A 26574-nucleotide genomic window follows, 5' to 3' on the forward strand; every position below is an offset into this window, starting at 1 on the left:
CTGTAGCAAAGGGGAGAAAGAAAAGAGAGAGAGAGCACGGTTGTTTATTTGTTTCAGCCGACGAACGACGGAGGAGGCTGGGAAAAGGCAATTGGCCTACCGAGGTCAGCCACTATTTATATACTAACTCCTTCCCCAGACCCACGATGCACGTAAGGAAGTATATATCAGTCCTGCGATTATGCAGAGAAGCTGTTAAAAAAGAAAAAAAGAAGATATAACAGCATTAGTCGGTGAGCGCAGCTGGTTAGGAATCTTCTGTAGTTATACTAGTGTTTCTAGTCTATCGGCCATTGAGTCGGCAGATGCGTTCGGGATCTCCGCGGTCAGGTACGAGGTACATTGGGGTTATGCAATGGGAGAGCTGGATTTGGAGCTAGATTCTGGTTTATAATGGGCCGTAATGAGGGGATTATATTGCTGAACCGAGGTTCGGTGGTGGAGGCGATTTTGTATAGTCGGGATACGGAGCATTCCGCGCAGATATATATAATGGACTGGTTGAGACCAGGATTGAGAGAATAATAGAATAAACATAAAATAAACGAGAAGTAGTCAGCAATCGCCATCATGCCACTAAGATTAAATGTCGTAATATATTACAAAATATCAAAGAAGCTGCTATAGGAAAGCAGCTGTATACTTCAAGTATTGTTATGTAGAGCTACCGACATCCCATTGTTATGCTATACTGCTAGTGCTTGAACTGTTGCTTATATTCAACAAATGCTTTGTTGTATTAATTACAAGTTGACAAGATCCATGGACAAATGTACTGTGCAAACACATGCACGCAATACTCCTCTCTTTCACTCACCCCCAATACGTCTACAACTTCACTTCTCTTCACTGTCACCGAGAACCCACAACCAGGCAGATTTCAAACCCTTTCCCCTTCGCATCCAAAATGAACTCTTCCCCTCATATCTGCCATATTCTAATTTCCATCCTCATGCCTCAACAGCACCATGGCTCAGAGACGCTACTCCAACCCTGTCAGGTACTACAGCGTGCCTCCCACGGCAATCTCACCAGAACCTAACACCCCAATGACTACTGCCACGACACCCAGACACTCGCCCACCTTTCCCACAATCACATCGCCCAGACCGTCTCCCTCAAAGCAGCCCCAGCGGACATTCATCCTCAACCACCCGCCTCTAGGCGAAACGGAACGGCGCTGCCCACACAATGACTTAACACCCATCGAGGGCATGTCAGAGATGTTCCGTTGCGATGAGTGTTGGCACAAGCCTGAGTTGGGTTGGCTATGGACTTGTACGCAGGACGTTGTGGGGGAAGATGGACTGGTTGATCCGAAAAAGTGCGCTCTGCTAGAACAGAAGGCGTACAAGTCTGTTTTGAGTGGTGTGCATGAAGAAGATGATGTGAAGATTATGATTAAGCAGAGATTGGCATTTTTGAGCAGGGAAGAATATCATTCGCCTCAGAATGTGGAACAAGAATATGATGCTGTGTACCAGGGCCAAGCCCAGGACCAGAGGCCTAGGGATGAAGCGTCTATGCCAGAGCGGCAGAAATTTGCCCGACAAAAGAGCCAACGCGTGCGATTTGCAGAGGAGAATTCGTACAGGTCACCGTCTCCTCCGGTATACCGCCCTGAGGAGGAGGATAAGAGTGTGGAAGCGTATCGAAACACCGTCCCAGAGCAGCAAAGTGTTGCGTCGGATGAGGACACCCATGCTGAATACGTAGCGTGGATGAACATGATCACGAATATGAGAAACGAGACGGGTTTTGGACAGCACAAATCTGGAGCTAGCACTTCGCAATCCTCTGCGAACACTGGCTTTGGTAGCAACGCTTGGGCGCGGTCAATACAAGGCGTTCACCAACAGCAACAAGCCCCCAGCAACAACGCTGCGCAGACCAACGAATCTCAATCGCAAGTTATCGATCGCTCGTACATCGCACGTCTTCGCCGGGAGATGCACAGTTTGGATTACCACGCAGCCATCGCGGACATGCACAAGACGTCTCGGGTTTCCCCGCAACAGCTTAGGGCCCGCCACCAACCCGAAGTCTCACGCTCCAAGTCTTTCCGTTCGCACTTCCAACGTTCCCAGCAGGGATCGCAGAGACATGACGATGAAAACCAGATCGCTGCGCCTGTACCTGTCCGTCCGGCATCTCACGATTACAGCAGGCAGTACCAAAGCTCTGACAACCACGCTGGACACCATGAACAACTCAGCCCTCACTACCGTGGTGTCCAGAGTCCATCTGAATTGTTCCGGGGCAGGGCTCTAAGTCGCTCTCACAGCCATCCTGCGCGAGAACAGCCGGGTCACAACAACCGCAGGGCGCCTTTCGTGTTGAATATCCACGATCCTGAGGAGAACCAGAACTCCACCGTGCAGGTCGCCGCACGCGCCATTGGGTATATTTCGAAAGAGCGACTGTCTCCTGGATACCATAGTCCTCCACCTGCAGCGCCTGAGAAGCCTTCTTACAGGACTACCAAGCCTCTTCCTCCTCCACCGCCGCCTCCCCATCGGCCCAGGTTTCTGTTTCCTTGCGGTTATAAGATCTGCTCGACATGTCGAGGCGTGAGGACCAATGAAATGCTTCCGGCGACCAGGTACAATCCCGAGGAAGTGCCGGCAATCGTTTATGAATCAACTCAGCAGTCTAGTATTTCGGAACAGCCGATATTCTTCCGCCCTGACTTTGAAGACCAGAGCAGTGGCCTGGTAGCAAAAGACGGCATTCTCATGAAAGATGCGCAATATTTCCTAGCACGAGGGAACGATCCCGAGCTTCGGGGTCTGATCGCGAGTCATATTGTCAATCTGGGACTTAGTCTTGCGCCCGCGGATGAGAACCTGGCTTCTCACATGGAACGCCTGGAAGTCGAGTCATTGAGCGAAGGAAGCGATAACTCGACGGATGAGAGTGTGGATGCGGTTGGATAGAAAGTCATCTAATCATGGGGGTAGTGTGTCGGCGGGTGTCTATGCATGTGAAGACAACTTTCGTGATTCACTGGCTTTAGTTTTGGAGACGATGAACGAGATATGAACATCTATGATGATATTGACGATATACGAGTATTGGATCTGATTCTAGTCCGTTTTATGTATCATTAGCTTCAGATAGAAACGAAATATGGTCAATTTCAACAACCGTATCCCATTAGCCGTGGGATCAAGGACCTATCACTGCGCCAAGAAAACAATTCTACTGCACCATGGTCCGTAAAAAATCGTTGACCACATCATATGGGGGCCATGCCATTTTTTTACTCTTATATACCCCATTCTGTCGCAACAAAACTACGACCATGAAGATGATCCCACGCTCTCATTTCGCTGTGTATATTAACTAGCGGGTTCCGCCTTCCCGAATTCCGAGCCTCGGTCTCTGACTGAACGGCTATCGATTATCGCCGATAAATAAGACCTTTTACTCCGTACACCTACCAAAACACGCATATACAATTACGCCATGGCAGACAACGAAAAACCCCCTGTTGAGCCGACTGAGCCGACTGAGCCAACCGAACAGGCCGAGCAGCAGCCCGACGACAGCGACAAGACGAGCCCCGCGCCTTCGCAGTGCCAGGTGCCGACAACGCTCCAGGCGACGGATCGTCTGGTTGGCCGAATTGACCGGTACACACATTTTCTACAACATTGTATGACAGAAAGCTAACAAAACAGGCTGATATCCACCGCCGCCGGCGAAGAACGAGCCTTTGCGGCAATCAGCTACCTCTCCCACGCTCTACACCACTTCCTCGGCTCCGCGCCAGGAATCGCAATCCAAACCCGCCTAGGCCTCCTCGCGCGTCTACGAAACCTCACAGAAAAGGCTCCTGCCACAACAGCAACAACACCACCACCACCACCCGCACCCTCATCTTCCCGCCTCCTCGCGCTCTCCTCCCTCTGCTCCGAAACCCGCTACACCCTCCGCCTCTTCGGCCTCGTCCCATTGTGGACCTGGGGCTCGCAAACCCTCAAGTCACCCCCCTCAGACCGCCTCATTTACTCCCTAACCCTCCTGCAAGTCATCGCAAATGTCCTCTACCAAGCCCTCGAGAACATCGGCTACCTGGCCTCCAAGAACATCGTTTCAAAGCGCTTCGTGGACCGCTGGGGCGGGATCGATAAGTTCTATCTGTGGAGCACGCGCGCGTGGTTCGGGCATATTGTGCTGCAGTTTGTGATGCTGTGGAGACAGCATGTGCTGAGGAAGGCCAAGGGGGCGCTGATGTCGCAGGAGAAGAAGGATGAGGTGTTGGCGGGGGAGGTCAGGGCGTGGAAGAAGAGTCTTGTGAATAATCTGTTTTGGGCACCCTTGGCGCTGCATTGGAGTTTTGAGAAGGGGATTGGGGTTCCGGGGAGTGTGACTGGGGCTGGAGGGTTTATGGCGGGTGCTTGGGGGTTTTGGGATCTTTGGGGGTCGACTTTGAGTTGATTGTATATACGTTTCTTAGGTTGTCGTGCTATGTCCATGAGTATTTAGATGGCTGTGTATTTTATATGTAATAAGGGTATATTTAGAGAAACTACTCGTCGTAATCTTCTTCTATGCACTCCAGCGTCTCAACTTGCCCTGTATAAAACCTCGACCGTCGCTTCGCCGACGGACTTCGCGGTAAGTTCGGTAACATTCCCTCAACACCCATTCCCTTACACTGAGACCTTGCAATATGCTCATAAAACGAACCTACCAAAAAATCATCCAGCTCCCACCCCACACCATCAATAGGGATTAATCCCTCCATCGTCCTCTCATCCGCCCAACAAAACACACCCGCCTCCACAGCACGCATACTACACAGCCCCCCCTCACCCGTTACCCGCTGCTGAATATCCACCTGCACACTAACCAATTTCATCAATCCGGCCTCGAGCTCATAAATCGCATTCCTCTGCTGCTCGTTCAATCCAAAGATAAGCAGTCCCTCGACGGCAGCTTGCGGGTCCGGCGATGGCGCGATCACGGGCGTCCCGGGGTTGGAGAAGCGGTAGAGTTGGTAGCCGAAGAGCGTGGCTTGGGTCATGTTGCGGGAGATGGGGGTTGTTTGGGGCATATCGGTGAAGTATTTGAGGACTGTGGGGAGCATTAGAGTGCCGTAGACGAAGCGGGGGGAAGTGCCGGGTTGGGTTAGGAGAGTGGTTGTTTGGTCTTCTGTGAGAATGTTGCTTAGTGCTTGAGTGTAGTCTGATGGGTACCATGGTTTGTAGTCCATCTGCGCTGGTGGTCGACTTGTCTTGGATAAAGAACGATCCCAGGAGAGTCAGGATTTTAGCTTTGATGAGTTAACAAGCAGAGATATATTGTTAGAGCAACAGTGAGAATGAACCTGCAACAAGGCCCTTTTAAGTCAAAACTGAGGCTTGCTGCCTTATGCCTTTCCTGAAAATCCAGCAAAGACGCCATCCTTTCAGGCAAGACACCCTGGAAGCTCAAAGCAGAGCATGCCGGTCATAGCAGGCATTCACAGCACAGGCAGCCTTTACTCGCATAGGCGGATCCTACGCCGCAAAGCGCAGCATAACACAACAGCCACTCAACCTGTGATGCCTGGAAGCCCACTTGACAATCTTGACAATCCGTAGATCGTAGATCAATTTTTTTTTTTTTTTTTTTCATATCATGCTCCGTAGTAGTATTTCTCTTTAAGAACAAGATGAATCACATAGTACGACCGGCTTCCATGGGCTTCTCCGCCAGCGAGCGGTGGCCAGAGAGACCCGCTTATTAAGTCATCGGGTCCCAGCAAGCGTATCGTCACTGACCATCTCTTAACGGACAGCTCCAACTTCCAACCTCACCACCTTCTTCCCTCTCACACACTTACTTATCACTTCCTCCCCTTTCATCAACACTATCTGGTTCAACTGGGCCATCTCTAGTCTTCATTTTCTGCTTGTCTGTTTGCATTTCTTGTTCGTTATTCTAGCTGGATCCACCAGCGTTGTCACAGGTACCTTCTGAGTCTACGTTGCTTTTAAGAGCTTGCCAGAGCACCGCCATCCAAAATGACTTCAGAGCCGGATTACACTCACGACAAGAAGAGAGTCAACTTAACGTATGTTTGAGCTCCTTCCCTATTAACCCATAGACGCATATTTGCTAACTGTTCGCCAGTGACCCTTCGGGCGCCGAGCACAGAGAGGTAACCGAAAGGCGACGCTTCGAAAGAGAATAGCCACAAGATTCTAACTCCATGATCACAGGACGATACCTCAACAGCGATTCTCAAGAAGAAGAAGAAGCCCAACTCGTTGCTGTATGCTCATTGATCCCTCACCGTTGGAAATGGCGCCATGGCTGATCAGAACCCCGCTCTCACAGCGTCACCGATGCCGTCAACGATGATAACTCCGTTATTGCTCTCTCCAACAACACTATGGATACTCTTCAGCTCTTCCGCGGTGACACGGTCTTGGTTAAGGGTAAGATGCGCAAAGACACCGTTCTTATCGTGTTGGCGGACGACGACCTCGATGACGGCAGCGTTCGCATCAACCGTGTCGTGAGACATAACCTCCGTGTTAAGCACGGCGATATCGTCACGGTTCACCCGTGCCCCGACATCAAATATGTACGTCTTCTTTGGTTTGGTTTGAAAATGTGCACTGAGAGAGATTGCTGACGTTTTTTTTTTTTTCGTGGTTAGGCCAAACGTATTGCCGTTCTTCCCATTGCAGACACCGTTGAAGGTTTGACCGGTTCTCTTTTCGATGTCTACCTTGCCCCATACTTCCGTGAGGCCTACCGGCCAGTGAAACAGGGTGACCTTTTCACAGTACGTGGTGGTATGAGACAAGTCGAGTTTAAGGTCGTCGAGGTGGATCCCCCAGAGCATGGCATTGTCGCTCAAGATACCGTCATCCACTGCGAGGGTGAGCCGATTCAGCGTGAAGATGAAGAGGGCAACCTCAACGAAGTTGGTTATGATGACATTGGCGGCTGTCGGAAACAGATGGCTCAGATTCGTGAGTTGGTCGAGCTGCCTCTTCGCCACCCTCTCCTGTTCAAGTCTATCGGTATTAAACCCCCACGTGGTATCCTCATGTACGGCCCCCCTGGTACCGGTAAGACTTTGATGGCTCGTGCCGTTGCCAACGAGACCGGTGCTTTCTTCTTCCTGATCAACGGTCCCGAGATCATGTCCAAAATGGCTGGTGAATCAGAATCGAATCTGCGCAAGGCTTTCGAAGAGGCCGAGAAGAACTCCCCCGCCATTATCTTCATTGATGAAATTGATTCCATCGCTCCCAAGCGTGAGAAGACCAACGGAGAGGTCGAGCGTCGTGTCGTTTCTCAGCTTCTGACCCTGATGGACGGTATGAAGGCTCGCTCCAACGTGGTCGTTATGGCCGCCACCAACCGCCCCAACTCCATTGACCCTGCCCTCCGTCGTTTCGGCCGTTTCGACCGTGAGGTTGACATTGGTATCCCCGACCCCACTGGTCGTCTGGAGATCATGTCGATCCACACCAAGAACATGAAACTTGGCGAGGATGTCGACTTGGAGACCATTGCCGCCGAGACTCACGGTTACGTCGGTTCTGATTTGGCTTCGCTGTGCTCTGAGGCCGCCATGCAACAGATTCGTGAGAAGATGGACTTGATCGACCTCGACGAGGACACAATCGACGCCGAGGTTCTCGACTCCCTTGGTGTTACCATGGAGAACTTCCGCTACGCTCTTGGTGTCTCCAACCCCTCGGCTCTCCGCGAGGTTGCCGTTGTCGAGGTCCCCAACGTCCGCTGGGAGGACATTGGTGGTCTCGAGGAAGTTAAGCGTGAGCTTGTCGAAAGCGTCCAGTACCCTGTGGACCACCCTGAAAAGTTCCACAAGTTCGGTCTTTCGCCTTCTCGTGGTGTGCTGTTCTACGGTCCCCCGGGTACTGGTAAGACCATGCTTGCCAAGGCTGTTGCCAACGAGTGTGCTGCCAACTTCATCTCTGTCAAGGGTCCCGAGCTGCTGAGTATGTGGTTCGGTGAGTCTGAGAGCAACATCCGTGACATCTTCGACAAGGCTCGTGCTGCGGCACCTTGTGTTGTCTTCCTGGATGAGTTAGACTCGATTGCCAAGTCGCGTGGTGGTTCCGTTGGTGATGCTGGTGGTGCATCTGACCGTGTTGTCAACCAACTTCTGACTGAGATGGATGGTATGACATCGAAGAAGAACGTCTTCGTTATCGGTGCTACCAACCGTCCCGAGCAACTTGATGCTGCCCTGGTCCGTCCCGGTCGTCTGGACACCCTTGTCTACGTTCCTCTTCCCGACCAGGCCTCTCGTGAGAGCATCATCCGGGCTCAGCTTCGGAAGACCCCTGTCGCACCCGATGTCGACATTGACTTCATTGCCAGCAAGACTCACGGATTCTCTGGTGCTGACATTGGCTTCGTCACTCAGCGTGCCGTCAAGCTTGCCATTAAGGAATCGATTGCCATTGACATTGAGCGCACGAAGCAACGCGAGGCTGCTGGCGAGGATGTCAACATGGACGAAGAAGAAGAGGCCGAGGACCCCGTGCCGGAGCTTACCCGGGCCCACTTCGAGGAGGCCATGAAGTCTGCACGTAAATCGGTCAGCGACGTGGAGATTCGCCGGTACGAAGCATTTGCACAGAGCATGAAGAACTCTGGTGGCAGCAGCTTCTTCCGCTTCCCATCTGCCGGAGAAGTTGGGGAGAATGATACATTTGGGGAAGCCGGCAATGACGACAGCCTCTACGATTAATTGGGTCTTGGGTAGTTTGATTTAGTTATTTCATGTTTTCTTACGTTAGTTAGATCTACGTACTATGAATTGTGGACGTTAAATATTTTATGTGATCAAGCATCTCTACGTTCTAATAGCAATGTGACAACAAGTTTCGATGTCTGATATGAGTGGTACTATTGCTGCCAGTACAGCGGATTACGGTATCTATCACGAAAAGAGAAGTGAATGCGCCAAAGTCCTCCCAACTCCAGAATGAATACAAAAAATGAACTCCCCGACCTCGCCCCGACCTATCCAAAAACGCCTGGTGACGGTCTCACCCCATGCTTCATAGACAAGAACTCCCTCAATGCAATGCATATACAGCCCCTGCTCCACGTAACCGCAATCACTTGACATTCTTCCCTGGGTTGGGTTTCTTCCCTGTCTTCTTAACGGGACTAGCATCACCGTTCCTGCCCTTGCCCGACGAATCGCCCGAGTCCTCCCTATCCAGCCTCTTCCCAGACGCTCCAGAAAGACTCCCCCTCCCAGTATCAAGCGAATCATCCAGCGCCGATCCATCCTCCCAAACCACAACGTCCTTCAAAACCTCCTTAACCATGCGTACGCCATGTTCAACAACAACCGCGGGAATGCGCACATCCACGTTCTCCAAATACGCCTCAGCGTCAGCACTAAGCCCCATCCCATTCCCCCCATTGCTAGTATTCCCATTCGCATTTCCACTACCCCTCCCATTACCCCCACCCCCGTTCTGAGTACTCCCATTCCGACCCGCCCCATTCGAACCTGAATTGGAAAGATCAAACGCCGGATGCGCCCGACACTCGGCAGACGCAATCACCGCGTCCACAACCTCATCGAAGCGCTCGCATCGTCCAGCGCGGAGGAGTTCGAGCGAGAGCGTGCGGATTTTCTCGGTCCATCCCATGCGCTGCAGGTAGCAGAGGAGGTTTGTGTGGATGTCGTCGAGGGCGGAGGTGGAGGCGAGGTGGGCGAGGAGGTCGGTTTCGAGGGAGTCGGAGGGGGTTGTGGTGGTGGTTGTTGAGGTGGAAGGGTTTGGGTTTGGGGGGGCTGGAGAGGAGGAGGGCATTTTGTTGGTGAGTTTGGGTTTGGAAGGAGTATTGTGTACGGAGTACAAGTAGAGGGGTGGTGTAGTTGTGCTGGGTGGAGGTAAGGAGGGAGGAGTAGTGAGAATGAGGTTGGAGATTGCGGAGAGATCTGATCGATTTGTTGCCGGTGCGAGGGCCAGAATTGAGGTTGGTACTTTGCTAGGAGTTTTATGAACGCGAGGGCTATTGGGATTGTTATTATTGTTATTGCAATTCTATTGATTTGATTTGATTCCGTTAGTTGCAGTTGCAGTTGCAGTTGTGGCGGAATACGCCTTGTACGCAGTACACGAGATGACATAGTGGACGGCTATAATGATCACACCTATACCTCTTCAGACCTATTCATAGATCCGATTGTCATTCTGATATTGTTTAATCAATATTCAATCTCTCCGTGGAGTATATCATGTATGTACATCAGCCGATTCAGGGGAAAAGCCCACTGACAATGTATCCGCCACAGCAAAAGGTCCGACACTATTGAATTCTGACAGCAAGCTAGGACTCATTCTCCAGTGTGTTTGTATTGCTGATTGACTGATTGACTGTCAAGCAGCGCCGAACTAGCAGTTAATATTTCCTTTAGCCCCGAGATGTGCCCGAGTCTATACAGCTCCATATGTCGGAATAGGAATACGGAGTACGCATTACTCCGTGGGCCAGCAGATATGTATAACAAATACTTTCACTGGATGATCTCCTGAACGGAAAACAAACCTAATACGAACAAGTTGGCGAGGACAAATGGAATGGAATAGAATTGCTGATGTTTGGCAAAGAACTGGGGGAAGTGTAGGCAGGCCAGGACTCGGCGGCTATGCTGTTCTTTTTTTATTTAGATTTTTTCCTCTATAAAACATTACAACAGAATACCACGGTATTTGGTCTTTGAATATCTTCTCTTCTTTTTCTTTTCTCACTGCCTCTCAAGTCACGTGCAGCGATCTGAACTTCCCAACTGGGACAGTCGCAACCTCAACTTACCTCACCACTTCCCCTTCTCACACTCTCCCTCACTCTCCTTTCGCTCGCCAACCTCGTCCATTCGTTCTGGTGCTTTCTCTGCAGCGTCTGCGTCTGTCGTCATTCTCTCCTTTGGCTCATCGCTCCGTCCTGTTCTGCCAGCGCAGTATTAGATACATCATCTCGCGCCTCTCGCCAGTTCCCCGCCTTCTGCTCTCTCCTCCGCGTCCCTCGCAGACCAGCCTCGATTTCTTGAGATTCTTCAGGTTTCGCTATAAACTCCTTTTTGGAATTCCTTCCTGGCAACACTTCTCCCCGTACTCCGTGCTACCTTCGACTCTGGCAACGAACCATTACCCCTCCGTAGCTCCGTCCATGCGGCCGTGTCCTGACCTCCATTGCGAATCGACCTGAATACTGCGTCTCCGCCGTATACCTGGCTCTCTTTGTTTGTCCCGTCCACGACATCTTATTTTCGACCGAGTCGCTCTCCGGTCCCGGCCATAGCGCCAACTTTCTCGTTTCTTTTTCTGCGTCCGCTCCGACCACCTACCTACCTCCACGGACCGTCCTCCTGATAACTCAGTAGCAAATCGCTATGAATCCTGCCACGATGCCACTCCAAGCCACCGTCTATCACGACTCCGATGCGGATGATGAGTTCACTCATCCCGCAACAGACTCCGAAGTCGATCACTCAGAGTCCGAAGCGCTCTCCGAAGAACATACCCCGACGTCCTTTGCCAACAAACTCTCAGATGATGTTCGTGCGCCAGCTACAATCATTACAGAATGGAGTGCGGAGGAATGCGCCAGGTTCCTGGCTGCTCTGGGCCTTCGTCAATACTGCGATACGTTTTTAGGTGAGTTGGCCGCGTCGTCACTGTAGGCAGTGGGGATGTCGCTAATGTGTTATTTTGACTAGAAAATGAAATCGTCGGCGAGGCGCTTATTGCACTCAAACACGATGAATTAAAGGAAATGGGAATCGCCAGTGTGGGACATCGGTTGACGATACTGAAAAGTGTATATGAGACCAAGGTCAAGCAGAACGTTCCGCTCGATCCTGATCACTACATTCCTTTATGTACGTGGCTTACACCTTAACTGAGTGAGATCCCAGTACTGACATGAGGATCTAATAGCTGCCGACCAAAGCCTCAATGAAAATGCTACCCAAGAAGATATCGCCCGTCTAATTCAATCCATCCGGTTACGCGACGAGAAGATCGTTTCGGTAGAATCAGATTTGCGCCGCGTGGCCGAGGAATACCGTCGACTACGGGAAGATCTACTGCCAGTATTTAAAATGGCCAAGGACCGATCGCAACCCCTCCCGCCTGGCGGAATGGATAACCACCATGACAGCCAACCGCTGGCTTCGCCCGGATTCTCGTTCGAACGACCAGGAACGGGCATATCACGAACCTTCTCCAAGAGAGTTTACACAGGCGGCACGACACCGAAGAATAATTCCCCAACGCATATTCCACCCTCCATCCTCGAAGGACGAGCCTACGATAGTTCTGCCCTGGATCCATCCAGCGCAGCCCATTTGACGATGAACGGCCAACTATCTCCTGGTATCCCATCTCCGACCTCCCCCGGAGCCCATTACAGCACTCTTGGCCCGCGAGCATACAAACCCAATGGTCGTAGCGGCCACGATCACTCTGAAGATACATCAATCCCACCACCATCCCGGTCTGACCGATTGAATCCAACCCCAGTCTCCTCCCGCGACACTCCCTCGCGATCTGAATCGCGATCAGGCCACGACCCACCCAGCGTTGAAATATTCAAATCGTTCCGCGTTTCCATGGACGATCCTTGCCACAAGGTCTTACCAGCGGCCCTCAGAAAATATAACATCCAAGCCGATTGGAGACAATATGCACTTTATATCGTGTACGGTGATCAGGAACGCTGTCTAGGATTGGAAGAACGACCTCTTATCCTCTTCAAACAACTTGAAAAGGAAGGACGAAAACCGATGTTCATGCTGCGGAAACAGTTAAATCCTATCGACAACAGTGTCATCCCTGGAGGGTCAGCGCCTAATAGCGCTGGGTTCGAGGGCAAACAAGCCCAAATTAATCTTCCTGGTGGTGTTTTGTGAGCTATACTTTCTAACCCAAGATACCCTTCTCGCCTCTTTCCTTTTCACATCATTTTCTTTTCTCTTCGTTTCCTTTCTTACGGGTTATTTGGAATAGCCACTTCTAATGACCGAACATTATATATACGCGGTGTTGGGTGTTGTATTGGATCTATCTATTGGTTTTGGACAGGGACCCAAAAAAGAATCTAGCGGTGCATTATTGGTTTTAGCTTTTCTTCTTTCCCCTTTTTGTCGTTTCTCCGTTCTACTTTTCTCATTCTCTCTATTCCGTATATTTACTTGGGGGCCTGTTATTTGTTTTATTTTTTTTTTTACTTCGCCCATAATGGATGATGTGTATGGATTTTCTTTTCTTCATTTTTATGTACTGGCACATTCTTGTCTATACTAATCGCCTTCTGATCTTGATATAATGTGAAGTCTCAATTGTAGCTCGATCAGTGCTTAAGGGCAGATCGGGTGTTCTTATGATGTTTGGTCTTTGGCTTTCATTGTTCATAATAATAGTAGCAACCTCTCTGAACTAGCCTCTTAGTTGGTTCTGGACGATCAATCACTCGAAAATATTCTCTTCGATCCGTGGATAGTATTGTACAGGCACCGTTCGGGGCTTTGAAGAGTGATTGAGCGGACGCAACCAATATCCGTGATTCGTCTTCCAAACCAGCTCCTCGGCAGTTGAAATGACATTTTCAAAGCTAACTAGCTGGTCTCATGACACAGACCGGATCTTTGAGGATATTGTCGCTATCTTTTTTCATGGTCGTTGAAAGTGTAGTTGACATTTGCTAGTGTAGTCAAAGCAATCTTCGGAAAACGGCCTTCATTGACCGAATCATGTCTGGCCCAAGTGCGTATCCAAGCAAATGCGGTCGGTTTGGTGAGCTGCCCATCCAAGAAAACTGCACCTAGGAAGCGAGATGAGCACCGAATCAAGATATATAAGCTTACCCGGGTACTCGCATAATTGCGGATGTGATCATCTGCCGCTCGACCAAGACTTCATAGTTGTGTGAATCCTGTGAAGATACTCATGCAGTATTGCATATTACAGGAACGACTTTATAGATGCTTTCACCAATTGCGCTTCCGCTGACCACCGGGTGAGGTGTCTGAAAAGAATTCGGCTCAACCATTTGGCCAAAGAAAAATAGCTTGAGCAGAAGTGGCCATCATCTAGCGACGGCCACCCTGCATTTCGCGTAGTAATCTGGTCATCGACCATAGGGACGAAAATGACACGAGTTTGTGATGATATTGGGGAACGTTGTGTATCTGGGAGGGACAATGACAGGTCCTGTCGCAAGGTTCAATGTAGTGTGTTATACTGGTTTGGTGCATATCCCTGTGATGGGTTGCCAGTTCATACTCAGCGTAAACGGATGAATATCAAGCCTCAATGCCCGGTAAATTATCATTCTCCCACTTGGCGCTGTGGTGGGTTGTGTGTGTAGAAGCCTCGGACTAGTCAGGATGCTCTTATGTATGTGACTGTGACGGCTCTCGCTATATCTCGATCCGAGAAGGCAACAAGACTGCTGCTCCTGGTACAAACTAGCAAGAGTCGAGTGCCATATAGGGCTCGTCCTGAAATTGGGCTTCAAATGACTGTGCTTTACCTCCGATTGATATCTTCCTTCCCTCGCTGCACGGTTTAGGTTTCTCACGGAGAAGCATTTTGTGGCTGCCCCGTATAAATAGTAGATTATATGGGGATCGATCATCTTCTTTCATATACCACTGAGGTTGTCATAAGAGTATATACTCGATATCAACCCACTGTGTCAAGAGTAGGCCACAAAGAGATGCAGGATGTCGGAATGTAGCCGCCCCGTTGCTCAGAGTACCTGCCAGAATTTCAGCTCGTATCGTAGCTCATTTCAGGACTGGCATGTTCGATATCAAGTCAAATCTCGAATCTCGAATCTCTTTTCGATGTGCTTTAAACACTCCAGGTCTCAGGTAAAGAGATATTAATTGACAGAATCATGTTTGACTTCGACTCCTAGGGTTTTAGTATGCGACATGCGATTATATCACCAAATTGGTCCGTTTGTTGATAATATCTTCGAATATAAAACCATGAAATAGATCAAGTCCGGTGCCATCATGTTCTTGATTTATAGTTAGACCCGAGAGGGTCCATCTTCGCTGGATGCTCGCCATACTTCTGATAATCGTGAGACTTTCCACGCTTGGCTCGGGTGAGTACAACCCGAACCCATACCATATCTAGGCGGTGATCGATGTGAACACAGGGACAAAGGCTGTGCTGTATGCTGTACTTTCGATGAGTCTAATTGTGCCCGTACTTTGAGGCATTCTCGTCAAGAATAGGACCGTGCTAGGAATACTTGAGAGTCAACTATATTAGCAGAGACTGGAATCAGTGCTTCATCCTTATGAACTAGTGAATGAATACCAGAGCCATAGATCCGCAGCAGGCTAGGCTCTTGGATGGACTCCCATATGAAGCAAATATGCATATGTTGTGTTCTTTTGCATGATCAGGGCGCTCTTCACAGCTCACAGCTCACAGCTCGATTCTAATAGATCCGATCGTTGCATGAGCGCGGCACTTTCATTTTCCGCCGAGGTCATTTTATGACAACATGAGTGGTTGCTGAAATTGCACACTTGATAGTGTGTTATCAATAGACTGCCCTGCTTTGCTGTGTGCTCTTGTATAGATATAGGGGAATTCTTTGGTCGTATCCTTGGTCATTCTTGGTCTTCCACTTTGAGTCTCGGAAAATCTTCTAGTGTTGCGGATACATGTCTTTCCCGCGTAGATCTTGCCAAACCGGTTTGCGGATATGTAGAATATCCACCGGGAGTATTCTCGATTATATGTCGTTAGGCTCTATGGAAACTCGTTGATCGTGACAAGCCCAAAGATCGCTCGGGAGACTCAGTCATAGCCTGAACCTTCGGAGAGATTTGGAGGCGTGGTGCCACGAAATTTTACAGGGTGCTTGCGAGAGATCGGAGAGAGGAGGTTGTGGCCTTTGGCTTCCTCAGTAGCAGTCTTCCTCCGTTGCATTTCCTCGCGTAGCTGACGATCCAGATGTGCAAGCATACTATGCGCCGTCTCAACAAACTCGGGGAGTATGATGGCAGACTTGACGGCCACATCAATCCCAAGCCCATCTAGTGTTGCATTCCAGCCATCGTGCAGAGATGGCGAGAGTACTCCGAATGATCACCAGCAACATCAATGAAGTCGGAATTGGGGTCATCCAAATGACAGCCCACGTAGATGGATCAGAGCTGCTGGCAGTTTGAGAGTTGAAGCTGATTAACTCGTAGCTCTCGACGACTTCCAATTCTTTTGGAATCTCAACCGTGCTTTTCGGGATGTTGGCGAAGGTAGCAGAGAATTACGATGAGCTGATTTTCTGACATGAAGATGACAAAGAACGAGAAGTTGAACGAGTGGACAGGATTGTAACAGATACAGCCCTCTTTTTGTTGAAAACTGGCCGTATCAAGTTCGCACTCTCAAATTAGGATGCAACATTCAGGGAAATTTGTTACAGTGGTCATTGTAATAATGAGTATGCGCAGGGTGGATGTTGGTAGAGGAAGAAAAAAAAAGAGAGAGCTTCAGGCAGCTAAGCAGACAAAGCTAAACCCAGACCTTTATTGCTACCTTCCTTCACTATCACGCTTTGATTCCCAAGGCTTAAAAATAACATGCAAAATAGCTACTCAGAAATCCCCACCCCATCGATTTCAACCATCAAAGCATCCGAGGGCTGGGGTGTCGTATAGTCATCCGCTACATGAAACCTAGCATGCCCGACGCAAGAATATGGCGAATACATAGATATCCCTTGCACATATTTTCCAAGTCCTTCCGTAGTGGCTGGCTGCCTCTGCAATGCCAAACTTCCATGTTTCGCTGGTATCTCCATCACCGAACAGATGGTCCCTGGAGAAAGGCTGAATGAGGTCGTTGGGTACAGCTACCTGGAGTAGGGCAACCTCAGCCAATGGAGCTATATGCTTATAGCAGGTAGCGAAGTGGCTAGCAGTCTTCCACTATGGTGTGAAATATGTGCAACGTCTTTTGAAGTATCCTGGGTACATGAGCATGAAGCCAAAGTTAAGCCTCTACCATATGCCACAATGGTCAGCGACAAGCTTTGTGCATGCGTGCCAGAACAAAGTATGACCGTCGAATGATTTAGGAGCTTCTGTTATACTATCTGGACCGTCTTCACAATTTCCAGTCTCCGCAACGTTCTTCCTGCGCTCCCATTCCCAAGGGATATGATCAATGAGCTTCTCAAGCGCCTCGAATCGCATATCAATAGCTTTAGAAAGCTCATTTTCGCAACTAGCAGTACCACGGATATCATAAATTCCCGGGGCCAAGGTGGCTACTCGAAGTGTATTGTTGGTCCCAGGCCTTTCCATAAGCCTTCCCCAGTCTTCGCTCATGGATAGCCGCTAGGGACTAGATCGCTGTATTTGATCCAGAAATCCGCATAACCCGTGTCATCATAAGGAATAGCAGGGTCTGAAGTCATGTAACGGGATCATATATCACAGGCGACATGGTGGTTAAAGCCGATGAGTTTGTATGCTTCAATACTATTTAGGTACTCTAGGTCTTTGATTTAGGCTTGCAGGACGGTAGCGAATGTGCTAGGAAGTTTGGAGAAGACTAGGAGGGACTCATTGAACCTGGTAGTGTTGCAGCAGATGTTTTCCTTCTCCTATTCACACGGGGTATCATCAAACGTCAAACCCATAGTCTCTAGAACCCAAAGCTCATACTGACCAGTCGCATAGATATCCTCAAACTCCGGATCCAAAATTTTCGCCGCCATATCATCCATCATTGATCCCAAGCGCTTCCATCATCAACCAATCATCCACAATCGACTCCACATGAGGAATCTCTGTACTCGACATGAGCGCGGGCAAAGGCCATAAAGTCGTTTTCCAGATCATCCCTGTCGCGGTAGCGTGTCCAGAATTGAGCGGCTGTCTCACGATTGCAACCGACGTGTTCGTATGTTTCCGGGCTGTATAGGTATTTGGAGACTTCATTGTCATCCCGTGGCAGAGGCCGGGGGAATGCTGCGAAACTGCTGGCGTTGATGAATCCGGGTGATGAGGGTGAGAGGGAGCCTGGTGGGCTATAGATGGCTTTAGCGGTGATTATCCTTCTCTCGTTCACCACTGGTGAAATTAGGCAGGCATTCTAGAAGAAGACTGCGGCCTGGTCGGGGGTAACCTTTTCTCCTAGGGTTTCACCATGAGAGCTGACGTGGAGTGAAGGTATGATGGATGAAATGAATGTCCGAGATATGACAGGATAGCCCGTTGCAAAGAAAGTAGACGAGGGTTCTGGGCTGCTGAGTGAAAGATATAACTCAACCCGTGATGGAGAGATACCTCAGGCGAATTTATTTATAGCGAGGGATTCTTAGGACTAACTATACAGCTCACTCAATCTCCATCTCTGAACTCTTCCCCCTCTTCGCCTGCACATAAGCCACAAAATCATCAATAGCCCCCGGCCATGCCCCATCAGCACTCCACCACGAAAACTCCTCGTCCTCCTTCGTCTTGCGCATCAACACCTCCAATTGCTCCCACAGATCCTTGTTAATCGGCCGCTTCCCACGTCCCTCCAGAAACTCGATCCACCAGTCCAGCCAAGGAGTCGTTTTCGTGTTCCATGTCGTGCCACCGTTGTCGGGAGTGAAGAATAGACGCCACTGCTCGGAGGCAATTTCGAACTGTAGGTTGCGCTGGCCTTGGAGACGGCAGAGGGGGAAGGTGTAGCGGTATACGCGACGGAAGAGATTAGGGTCTGTTGGGATACGGTTGCGGATTTCTTGGGCGTAACTAATCATCTTTTTGACGTTGTCGCAGCTGATTTCCCATAAGTCGTTGCAACAGGAAGCGCACAAAGAAAACCTTACCCTGTAGACCTCCATCCAGTCACAAAGCCCTCACGAGTAAACTCACCCATAGATGGGGATTTGAGCAATTCTGCGATTCCAAGACAGGCGACCTCATCCAGTTGCACCTCAATATCTCCGAAGAATTTCATAGCTCCTTCGATGCCGATACCGTCGGGGTTCTCTTGAGGATCATCTACTATTGTCAGTTTATTCTAGGACTGAACCTTTTGAGGATCTTACCTCGATAGCTGTCAAAGATCTTGCTGATGGCGGCGCTAGCACCGCTACTTCCTGCTTGGGGATCGTCAAGGTAGCTGAATATCCTCATAGTTAGTGACCATAAGACGAACAGAACCAGACTGCTCTGGTACGGTGTGAGCTGATTAATTGCCTGCTCGTGACTCTGAGACATTCAAGGTGCAACACGCGACGCGCCATTCTGTCCAGCTGCCATGTCGTCTAGCAGTCTCAAAATTCATAGTATAGAAACCCATGTTTCAAGAGAATCAATACGATATCAAGATCAGTTCGTACTCATACCCCATAGTCACCTGCCAAACGCCAACTGAACCAAACTGAACTCGATAGACGGTTGGGAGCTAATGTCACCTCAACAGCACGCCGACCAGAGCAGCCCAATGAAAACAGTACTCACGCATCAATGGCCTCCTGAACATTCCACCTAGACGCTTTAAGGAACTATACCCAAACCCGTCAGCCAAATGCACGTGACCCAACCTCATACCAAAACAACCACAAGCAGCCACCCAGCAAGAGGATGTAAATACCTTTGCAGCAACAAGATCTTTCGCTTGCGTAAACGCCACGAACTGGGCAATCAGTTGCTTCTGGACTCCCGAGTAAGGCGGCATGGTGGGGGGTGTATGTTGATGGTGGTGCCAGCGCCAGGCCAGGAAACCGACGAGGAGTAAGGGGAGGAGGAGTAGTATATTGGAAGTTAGAAATGCGTATCTGGATAGAGTGTTTATAGAGATAATGAAGAGAAACGGTGGTGGTAGTTGAACCAAAGTGGTTGACGGAGTTGAAATGATCGCTTTGCGGCGATTTGAGGCGGCGGGCACGTGCCCCGCAGGTATCTACTTTAGCTAGAGTACAAACAAGATAACTACACATCATATACCCTACTATCCTGTATGCAATTGAAATGCTTAAACGCTTGTGTTGGTTGCTATAGCTTTACAGTACCAAACTATTCTGTCAAGATCATGCACAACCATGGTATATTGAAGACTTTTCTAAGACGAATACGACGCCGGAACTCCGTTTTGACCACATCGAATATCGAGCACCCATAACGATCCGCATATGCAAAGGGACTTCTAAGTCGTGAAGAGGGTATCTTCCTGCTATGAGTTAGTTGCCATTCGCCAGATTCCGGAGCTGGTAAAGCGCTTACCTCTCTCAAATATTCTCCAATATCCGCCTGTCTAAACACTGTAATGGCCGTTGGGTCCAGTTTCCGAGTCTCAGCAGTTGATCTCGCCGTGACGCCAAAGCCCTGTGTCTGTCAACTCTGTGCTAAAAATATAATTTAGTGGAATACATACCAAAGGCGTATCATCCATGTTAAACACCACAACCCCCTGATGCTCCGGACAATCCTCACTCCACCGTCCAATATGCGCCTTAACAACATTCCCCCCATACATAAACGGCATCTCTCCGTTCTGCTTAATCCACACCTTATACCTCGCATGCGGCGCAATCACCTCCAGCGCGGTTACATGGATCCTGAATTTCCCGGTCTTGGTGAACTTGCCGACGCAGATGCCCAATGAGAGCAGATTGGCGCGCGGGATCGAAGTCGCCAGGTTCGCTAGCGACAGGCGCATGTAGTAGACTCTGCTGCCGTGAAGACGGAAGACATAGCGGTCGTTGGAGGAGGGATCATCGACGGAGGTAACCAGGGCGTTGAGAGAGCGGCCGGTGTAGTTGGCGAGTTTGGAGAAGAGGGTTTTAGTTTCATCTTCTGTGAGTTGGCGCATTTTTAAAATTATCTCTAATATTGAATTAGAGAACTATGGTGGAGGGAGAAAGTAGCAAAAGAGAGAATACTAGCAGACAAAAAAATCTAGACGCGGAAATAGTCGGTCTTTAGCGTTGGGTCTTGGCACCGCCGGCAGAAAAAAAAAAAAGTTCGGACCTACAGCAACCAACCTCAACCCAACAACAGAGGCACGGTACAATATAAAATAAAATGGCCATCGCGCAGAGTTCGAAAAGACGACGATTAAGTCCTCCCGACAGTGAAATCGTGAAACCTTCTCGTTCCTACGCCAACGAAGAATGGGATGCCGAGCAAGACTACGAGCTCCGCCCGCGCAAATTGGGAAAGAAAGAAAAGGAGCAGACCAGGTTGCCAATTAAGACAGATGAAGGTCTGCAGAGAGTAGAGGAACCAGTGCAGGAGCCTGAGGATTCCGATAGTTTTCTTGGGACCGACGATGACGAGGGTGAGGATGGAGAAGGTCAATGGGACGGCATGAGCGAGGACGAAGAGGAGGAGAAAGAGGAGGTTCCAAAGATACCGTTGAAGGTGCAGATTATACAAGCTAAAGAGGAGCTTGCGAAGCTCGCGACTCTGATCAACGAAGACCCCGACGAACACATTGGCTCATTCAAAGTCATGGCCGAAATGGTGGAGAAGGGATCGCACGTTACAATCAAGAAGCTCGCGCTCGCGGCGCAGGTCGCGGTCTTCAAAGACGTGATTCCTGGCTACAGAATTCGCGCGCTTCTTGAAGATGACAACTCCACCAAGCTGTCGAAGGAAGTGCGCAAAATTCGAAAATTCGAGCAGACCCTTCTCAACGCATACAAGCATTTCGTGCAGACGCTGCAGGAACTTACGAAGCCAACGAAGAAAGACCAGGAAGCGGTGGATCCTACCTTGAAGAGTGTTGCGCTTAATTGCACATGCAATTTGTTACTCGCAGTGCCGCACTTCAACTACCGTAACGAGTTGTTGAAGATCATTGTCAACCGTCTCGCGAAGAGACAGATTGACGCGGATTTCGACAAGTGCCGCGAGACTATGGAGGATGTTTTCCACAAGGACGAAGACGGTGTTGTCTCTCTTGAGGCTGTCCGTCTTCTGTCGAAGATGATGAGAGCCAAGGAATACCGCATTCACGATACCGTCCTAGACACCTTCCTCCACCTGCGTCTCCTCTCCGAATTTTCCTCCAAGGCCTCCAGAGACAGAGTTGACAGACCCGAAGACGACGCCCCGCAAGGGAAGAAGAAACACAAGAAGGAATTCCGCACAAAGCGCGAACGCAAGGTTGAAAAAGAACGCAAGGCTGTGGAGAAAGACATGAAGGAAGCCGACGCACTTGTCTCGCACGAAGCCCGCGAAAAGAACCAAGCAGAGACCCTCAAACTAGTCTTTGGTAACTACTTCCGCATCCTCAAACTCCGCATCCCCTCCCTCATGGGCCCTGTCCTTGAAGGTCTCGCCAAATACGCCCACCTGATCAACCAAGACTTCTTTGGCGACCTCCTCGAAGCCCTAAAGGACCTAATCGGCCACGCTGATCGCTCCGAAGACGAGGACCTCGAAAACGAACAAGAACAAGAGAATCCAGAAGAAACCCCCTCAAAAACCCGCGACTCCTACCGCGAAGCCCTCCTCTGTATTGTAACGGCCTTCGCCCTCCTTTCCGGCCAAGACGCCAGTAAAGCCGCCGCAACCCTGCACCTCGACCTAAGCTTCTTCATCAAACACCTCTACCGCTCCCTCTACACCTACTCCACAAACCCTGACATCGAATACAATCCCACCAAATCCCTGCGTCTCCCCGACCCCGACTCCCGCGAAGCAACCAACCAAAACGACTCCCACCGCCGCTCGAAAAATAAAGTCAACTTCCAAACCCCCACTGTCCTCCTCCTCCGCTGTCTCCAATCAACCCTTATCTCCCGCGCCCACGGCAATCCCCCGCCAAACCGCCTGGCTGGTTTCACGAAGAGACTCATGACGACTTCGCTGCAGGTCCCTGAGAAATCGGCCATCGCGACACTCGCGCTGCTGAGTCAGGTGGCTAGGCATAACGCGCGGAGGGTGTCGGCGCTGTGGCATAGTGAGGAAAGGAAGGGAGATGGGGTGTTTAATGCGTTTGCGACGGATATTGAGGCAACGAATGTTTTTGCGGGGAATATTTGGGAGGGGGAGTTGTTGAGGCTACATTATTGCCCGCAGGTTAGGGAGGCGGTTGTGGAGATTGAAAAGATGGTTATGCAGAAGTAGTGTATATGTTTACTTTGAATTCATGTTAATATTGCCTATTATGTTGTGTTTTATTTCGTTATTCGTAAACATGGCTCGTTTCCCAACATCACATTTTCCAGTTGAATACCCCATCCCATATCATGTCAGCCCAGAGACAACCTAACCCTCGGCAGAACCATGCCTAGAACCAATCGGACCAGTTCCCCTCCCCGTCCGTGATACAACTGAAGACGAACTAACTCTCTGAGATCCTAAAGGCCTACCGTGTCCATGCCCACGGCCTTGACCATGGCCATGATCATTGCCGTGAAAACGGCCTCGACCACTCCCACCAAACCGCGGCGGCTCAGGCAAATAACTCCCCGAAGCTGAAATATACCTCGCAATAGGCTGATAGTGTGGTAATCCCTGATACCCCATATCCGAATCCATCCTCACAGACAGTGCAGACGGCGACCTACGCGTAACCAAGCCGCCTGGACTAAACAACGAAGCCGACGGCGCCGCGGATACCTTTGATCTGAAGCCCTGGTGAGATCGTGAGCCTCGCAAGCTGCGCTGCGGAATTATGGCCGTCGATGTCGAGGACGGAAGCTGGTTCGCGCGGTAGTTCTGATTGAGTTGTTGGAGTCTGGCCTGTTGATGGTGGAGACGTTGTTCCCGTTCGCGCATGATTTGTTGTTGGCGCGGGTTGCGGAGGGCTGGGTGGATGGCGCTGGGGCTCATATTTTGGTCGTTGGTCGGTGGTTGTAGGTGTGATGCACGTTGGTGTTGGGGCTGAGGTTGGGGCTGAGGTTGGGGTTGGGGTTGGGCTAGGTTTGCTGGGACTTTGGGGACTGGTGGTGTTAAGGGTTGTGCGATGGTGGAATCAGAAGTAGAAACAGTTTTCTTGAGATTTTCGGATGAAGCTTTCTTGCTGGGCTTGTCTTTGTCCTTGCCCTTGTCCTTATCCTTGTCCTTGTCCTTGTCATTGTTTTTGTCATTGTTTTTGTCCTTGTTTCGACGTGGCGTACGCAGGAATCTGCTGGACGAAAATGACGACAAGGACTGGTTATCACCTGTATCGCGCCGTCTGCGAAAACCAAACATGCTCTTTTTATGAGGAGTTTTCGTTCCCTCTTCACTTGGAGCGGTGCTGTTTGTCTTCTGTTTCTGTAATGGTTGTAAGGTTGACTGGCTGTTTTCAGAGACGGCGTCGAGAGAGAGCGAGCGATCTAGGGTAGGTCTGGGCTCGGGGCTACCGGAGGATTCTCGAGCTGGATTTTTGCGACCTGATGAGCCACTGCGTTGTGGATTGGCAGTTTCGTTCTTCTGAACGGGCGTAGTGGGCAAAGGTGTGCCCGGTATCACTTGCACCATTCCATCCTTTTCAGTTAGACTGTTGGTTTCATTCCCATGCTCTCCTCCAGACACATCTTGCTCCTTCGGACGCAGTTGCCTCGCTCCTGTCATTACTGGTATACCCATCACCCTCGAGGAATCGGGTAGAGCACCGAGCCCCATCTCCCCCCTCAACCTTCCCACCTCCTCTCTCAAAACACCAATCAACCTCTTCTCAACCCCCTTAACCTCCCCTCTCAACACGTCAACCCTTTCACCAAGCTCAGTTACCTCTCTCTGTACCCCCAGAACTCTCTCCCCTAACCCCACAGACCTCGCATTCATAAGTCTAGCTGTATCAGATAGAACCTCGACATTCCGCAAAATCTGGTCCATCGTCCAGTTATTCGAAGACTCGAAGGTTTTGGTCAGTCGACCTACCACGCTGTTGAGGTGGTGATGGAGGGCTTGGACGTGGGAGTGGAGTTGTTGGTCGAGGGTTATGGTGTTGTTGTAGGTTGGGTCTGGTGGCGAGGGGGCGGGGCCGCCGTGGGTTGTTGTGTTTGAGATGGTCTTTCGGGTGTCTTGAGCTTCGGAGATAGGTTGGTAGACAAATGGCGATGAAATAGGGCTCGACATTTCGACTTGAGACGCATTGTCTTGGACCCTCGGAAACGGCTCGTGCGTGGATTCAGCCCTTTCGGCCCTCAAGCTTTGAGCACTAGCCTGAGTCTTGACAACCTCAGCCTGTCCGCTATTCAGATACTGTCCCTTACGAGCAGTAGGCGCTTGAGATGCCTTAATTATCATAGCATCGATTTGCTCGTTGGCGTCATCCTCCATAGCGTTGCCCAGTTTTGTCCTCTTTTTCGCGTTTATAGCGTTTCGGTTATTCTCGAGACTTTCGCCATCTGGCATCGATAGATGTGCAGCTAAATCAAGAGCGTCACCAGACAGTATCTGAGAAGCTGGCACAGACTGTGGGGAAACACCTAAATCCTCCCCATCCCCAAAGCTATTCTGCAGCGTCGTGGTGCCACTATAGAGCCCATCGTCTCCAGACAACCCAGCACCCTCCTGCTCCTTTTTCATCTCCCCAATATCCCTAAGACTAAATTTTGTGCGTAAAGTTGCAACACGAGACTGTTTCACTTCGTTCTCGACGCGTTTATCTTTCTCTCTGGGACTGTCTGCCTCCGTGGTTGTACTGGCGAATGATGAGGAATAGACCTGGTCTTGGGTTTGAGCTTGGTGACTGGCCTGGATCTGGTCTAGTTTTGCGTCGTGGGAGGAACTGAAGGATGATTCGCGTGAAGTGATGGAACTAGGGTAGTCTAGGATGGGGGGTCTGTGGGTGGACACTAGAGAAATGGAGTCCTCAGTCAGCCCCTTTTCTCATGATGTCTGAGAGAGATATCGTCGGTAGAATGACAGGAGGCACGTACCCTTCTCAAAATCCGTTGACTTCGGCTGCTGCAGTCGTTCTTGCTGTTGTTTTTTCTTCTCGCGAGCCTTCATGATAGCCCACGCGTTGCCGCTGCGAGGTGACATGTTGGCACTAAGGGCTGGTAGCAAACGAGGTACAAAACCCGGCTATTTGAGTTGAGATAAAAGAGTATCTCGAACGCGGAGGAGAGATGGAATGGTAAGAAAGTATCTCGTCTTTGGGTGGTTGTTGTGTTTACACACCTTTCGTGCGTCAGTGAATGGAAGGGCTATCTAGGGTTGGTAAAAATGCCTCAAAATATACACTGCAATACTCTTAACTTTTACGAAACAAGTGAAGGTCATCCAGTAAATTCATTATCACATATCATCATCTGAAACCATCATTATCATCAATCATGACAACCTCAAACATACAGCAATAGCAAGCAACACGGCAAGATAAGAAGACATCAAACAACGCAATCTGGATGGAGAGGAGAAATCGAAAATAAACAATAGAACAAGTAAAGGGGAATCGAGTGGTATCGAAATGAAATGAGCGGTAGTTATTTTTTTTTCTTTTTATTGTTTTCCGGCAAATCAAGCTTTTCGGGTATAAGCACGCCAGCTAAGGCCTAAGCCTATGGCTAGCAAAGGGGCACCAAGAACGGTCATCAAGAGCAGTTTCCTGAATCACGTCAGTTGCGAATTAAAACAAAAACGCAAACGAA

At 49.9% G+C, this 26574-nt stretch overlaps 12 protein-coding genes across 12 annotated transcripts; 5 read left to right on the plus strand and 7 right to left on the minus strand.

The window, feature by feature from the left end:
* The first annotated feature begins 664 nt into the window (after window positions 1–664).
* EURHEDRAFT_410978 (uncharacterized protein) lies at window positions 665–3314 on the plus strand. Its single transcript, XM_040781491.1, has one exon. The coding sequence runs from the start codon at window positions 969–971 to the stop codon at window positions 2934–2936; it is 1968 nt and encodes a 655-aa protein (XP_040640146.1). The 5' UTR covers window positions 665–968; the 3' UTR covers window positions 2937–3314.
* Window positions 3315–3468: 154 nt separating this feature from the next.
* Window positions 3469–4443, plus strand: EURHEDRAFT_514318 (uncharacterized protein; the record flags this gene model as incomplete). The annotated part of the gene is made up of 2 exons (XM_040786255.1): window positions 3469–3635; window positions 3684–4443. The coding sequence occupies 2 exons, from the start codon at window positions 3469–3471 to the stop codon at window positions 4441–4443; spliced, it is 927 nt and encodes a 308-aa protein (XP_040640147.1).
* A 28-nt stretch (window positions 4444–4471) lies between these two features.
* On the minus strand, window positions 4472–5221 carry EURHEDRAFT_514319 (gamma-glutamylcyclotransferase family protein; the record flags this gene model as incomplete). Its single annotated transcript, XM_040786256.1, has 2 exons — window positions 4472–4495; window positions 4727–5221. 2 exons carry the CDS (start codon window positions 5219–5221, stop codon window positions 4472–4474), a joined length of 519 nt encoding a protein of 172 aa, XP_040640148.1.
* Window positions 5222–6014: 793 nt separating this feature from the next.
* On the plus strand, window positions 6015–8731 carry cdc48 (AAA family ATPase CDC48; the record flags this gene model as incomplete). Its single annotated transcript, XM_040784090.1, has 5 exons — window positions 6015–6064; window positions 6124–6151; window positions 6213–6265; window positions 6331–6580; window positions 6656–8731. 5 exons carry the CDS (start codon window positions 6015–6017, stop codon window positions 8729–8731), a joined length of 2457 nt encoding a protein of 818 aa, XP_040640149.1.
* Window positions 8732–8783: 52 nt separating this feature from the next.
* EURHEDRAFT_553701 (uncharacterized protein) lies at window positions 8784–9812 on the minus strand (the record flags this gene model as incomplete). Its single annotated transcript, XM_040787574.1, has 2 exons — window positions 8784–9444; window positions 9529–9812. The coding sequence occupies 2 exons, from the start codon at window positions 9810–9812 to the stop codon at window positions 9105–9107; spliced, it is 624 nt and encodes a 207-aa protein (XP_040640150.1). The 3' UTR covers window positions 8784–9104.
* A 1371-nt stretch (window positions 9813–11183) lies between these two features.
* Window positions 11184–12975, plus strand: EURHEDRAFT_352935 (adaptor protein STE50). Its single transcript, XM_040778447.1, has 3 exons — window positions 11184–11660; window positions 11723–11884; window positions 11943–12975. The coding sequence occupies exons 1-3, from the start codon at window positions 11396–11398 to the stop codon at window positions 12914–12916; spliced, it is 1401 nt and encodes a 466-aa protein (XP_040640151.1). The 5' UTR covers window positions 11184–11395; the 3' UTR covers window positions 12917–12975.
* EURHEDRAFT_352962 (uncharacterized protein) lies at window positions 12975–13325 on the minus strand. Its single transcript, XM_040778448.1, has one exon. It carries the CDS (start codon window positions 13241–13243, stop codon window positions 13034–13036), a length of 210 nt encoding a protein of 69 aa, XP_040640152.1. The 5' UTR covers window positions 13244–13325; the 3' UTR covers window positions 12975–13033.
* Window positions 13326–17035: 3710 nt separating this feature from the next.
* On the minus strand, window positions 17036–17365 carry EURHEDRAFT_401540 (uncharacterized protein; the record flags this gene model as incomplete). The annotated part of the gene is made up of 1 exon (XM_040780093.1): window positions 17036–17365. The coding sequence occupies one exon, from the start codon at window positions 17363–17365 to the stop codon at window positions 17036–17038; it is 330 nt and encodes a 109-aa protein (XP_040640153.1).
* An 832-nt stretch (window positions 17366–18197) lies between these two features.
* EURHEDRAFT_475932 (defective in cullin neddylation 1 family protein) lies at window positions 18198–19883 on the minus strand. Its single transcript, XM_040785414.1, has 5 exons — window positions 19632–19883; window positions 19499–19542; window positions 19084–19157; window positions 18862–19036; window positions 18198–18811 (listed from the first exon to the last, which is right to left on the minus strand). Exons 1-5 carry the CDS (start codon window positions 19713–19715, stop codon window positions 18379–18381), a joined length of 810 nt encoding a protein of 269 aa, XP_040640154.1. The 5' UTR covers window positions 19716–19883; the 3' UTR covers window positions 18198–18378.
* A 114-nt stretch (window positions 19884–19997) lies between these two features.
* On the minus strand, window positions 19998–20914 carry EURHEDRAFT_410982 (ribosome biosynthesis protein NIP7). The gene is made up of 3 exons (XM_040781492.1): window positions 20412–20914; window positions 20261–20362; window positions 19998–20207 (listed from the first exon to the last, which is right to left on the minus strand). The coding sequence occupies exons 1-3, from the start codon at window positions 20847–20849 to the stop codon at window positions 20184–20186; spliced, it is 564 nt and encodes a 187-aa protein (XP_040640155.1). The 5' UTR covers window positions 20850–20914; the 3' UTR covers window positions 19998–20183.
* Window positions 20915–21028: 114 nt separating this feature from the next.
* On the plus strand, window positions 21029–23155 carry EURHEDRAFT_410983 (nuclear export protein Noc3). The gene has a single exon (XM_040781493.1). It carries the CDS (start codon window positions 21062–21064, stop codon window positions 23111–23113), a length of 2052 nt encoding a protein of 683 aa, XP_040640156.1. The 5' UTR covers window positions 21029–21061; the 3' UTR covers window positions 23114–23155.
* Window positions 23156–23254: 99 nt separating this feature from the next.
* On the minus strand, window positions 23255–25966 carry EURHEDRAFT_401543 (uncharacterized protein; the record flags this gene model as incomplete). The annotated part of the gene is made up of 2 exons (XM_040780094.1): window positions 23255–25776; window positions 25861–25966. 2 exons carry the CDS (start codon window positions 25964–25966, stop codon window positions 23255–23257), a joined length of 2628 nt encoding a protein of 875 aa, XP_040640157.1.
* Between the last annotated feature and the right edge of the window lie 608 nt (window positions 25967–26574).

This window comes from Aspergillus ruber (genome assembly GCF_000600275.1).
Source record: "Aspergillus ruber CBS 135680 unplaced genomic scaffold scaffold00008, whole genome shotgun sequence".
NCBI lineage: Eukaryota > Fungi > Ascomycota > Eurotiomycetes > Eurotiales > Aspergillaceae > Aspergillus > Aspergillus ruber.

What these genes read in the sequence shown, in the direction of transcription:
- EURHEDRAFT_410978 (XM_040781491.1), top strand. Translation starts at nt 969, where the DNA reads ATGGCTCAGAGACGCTACTCCAACCCTGTCAGGTACTACAGCGTGCCT.
- EURHEDRAFT_352935 (XM_040778447.1), top strand. Translation starts at nt 11,396, where the DNA reads ATGAATCCTGCCACGATGCCACTCCAAGCCACCGTCTATCACGACTCC. An exon ending in ATACTGCGATACGTTTTTAG is followed by an intron (nt 11,661 to 11,722) that starts GTGAGTTGGCCG and finishes TATTTTGACTAG; the next exon opens with AAAATGAAATCGTCGGCGAG. An exon ending in TGATCACTACATTCCTTTAT is followed by an intron (nt 11,885 to 11,942) that starts GTACGTGGCTTA and finishes AGGATCTAATAG; the next exon opens with CTGCCGACCAAAGCCTCAAT.
- EURHEDRAFT_352962 (XM_040778448.1), bottom strand. Translation starts at nt 13,243, where the DNA reads ATGGGCGAAGTAAAAAAAAAAATAAAACAAATAACAGGCCCCCAAGTA.
- EURHEDRAFT_475932 (XM_040785414.1), bottom strand. Translation starts at nt 19,715, where the DNA reads ATGCCGCCTTACTCGGGAGTCCAGAAGCAACTGATTGCCCAGTTCGTG. An exon ending in GATCTTTGACAGCTATCGAG is followed by an intron (nt 19,037 to 19,083) that starts GTAAGATCCTCA and finishes TGACAATAGTAG; the next exon opens with ATGATCCTCAAGAGAACCCC. An exon ending in ACTGGATGGAGGTCTACAGG is followed by an intron (nt 18,812 to 18,861) that starts GTAAGGTTTTCT and finishes ATGGGAAATCAG; the next exon opens with CTGCGACAACGTCAAAAAGA.
- EURHEDRAFT_410982 (XM_040781492.1), bottom strand. Translation starts at nt 20,849, where the DNA reads ATGCGCCAACTCACAGAAGATGAAACTAAAACCCTCTTCTCCAAACTC. An exon ending in ACATGGATGATACGCCTTTG is followed by an intron (nt 20,363 to 20,411) that starts GTATGTATTCCA and finishes TGACAGACACAG; the next exon opens with GGCTTTGGCGTCACGGCGAG. An exon ending in TTGGAGAATATTTGAGAGAG is followed by an intron (nt 20,208 to 20,260) that starts GTAAGCGCTTTA and finishes AACTCATAGCAG; the next exon opens with GAAGATACCCTCTTCACGAC.
- EURHEDRAFT_410983 (XM_040781493.1), top strand. Translation starts at nt 21,062, where the DNA reads ATGGCCATCGCGCAGAGTTCGAAAAGACGACGATTAAGTCCTCCCGAC.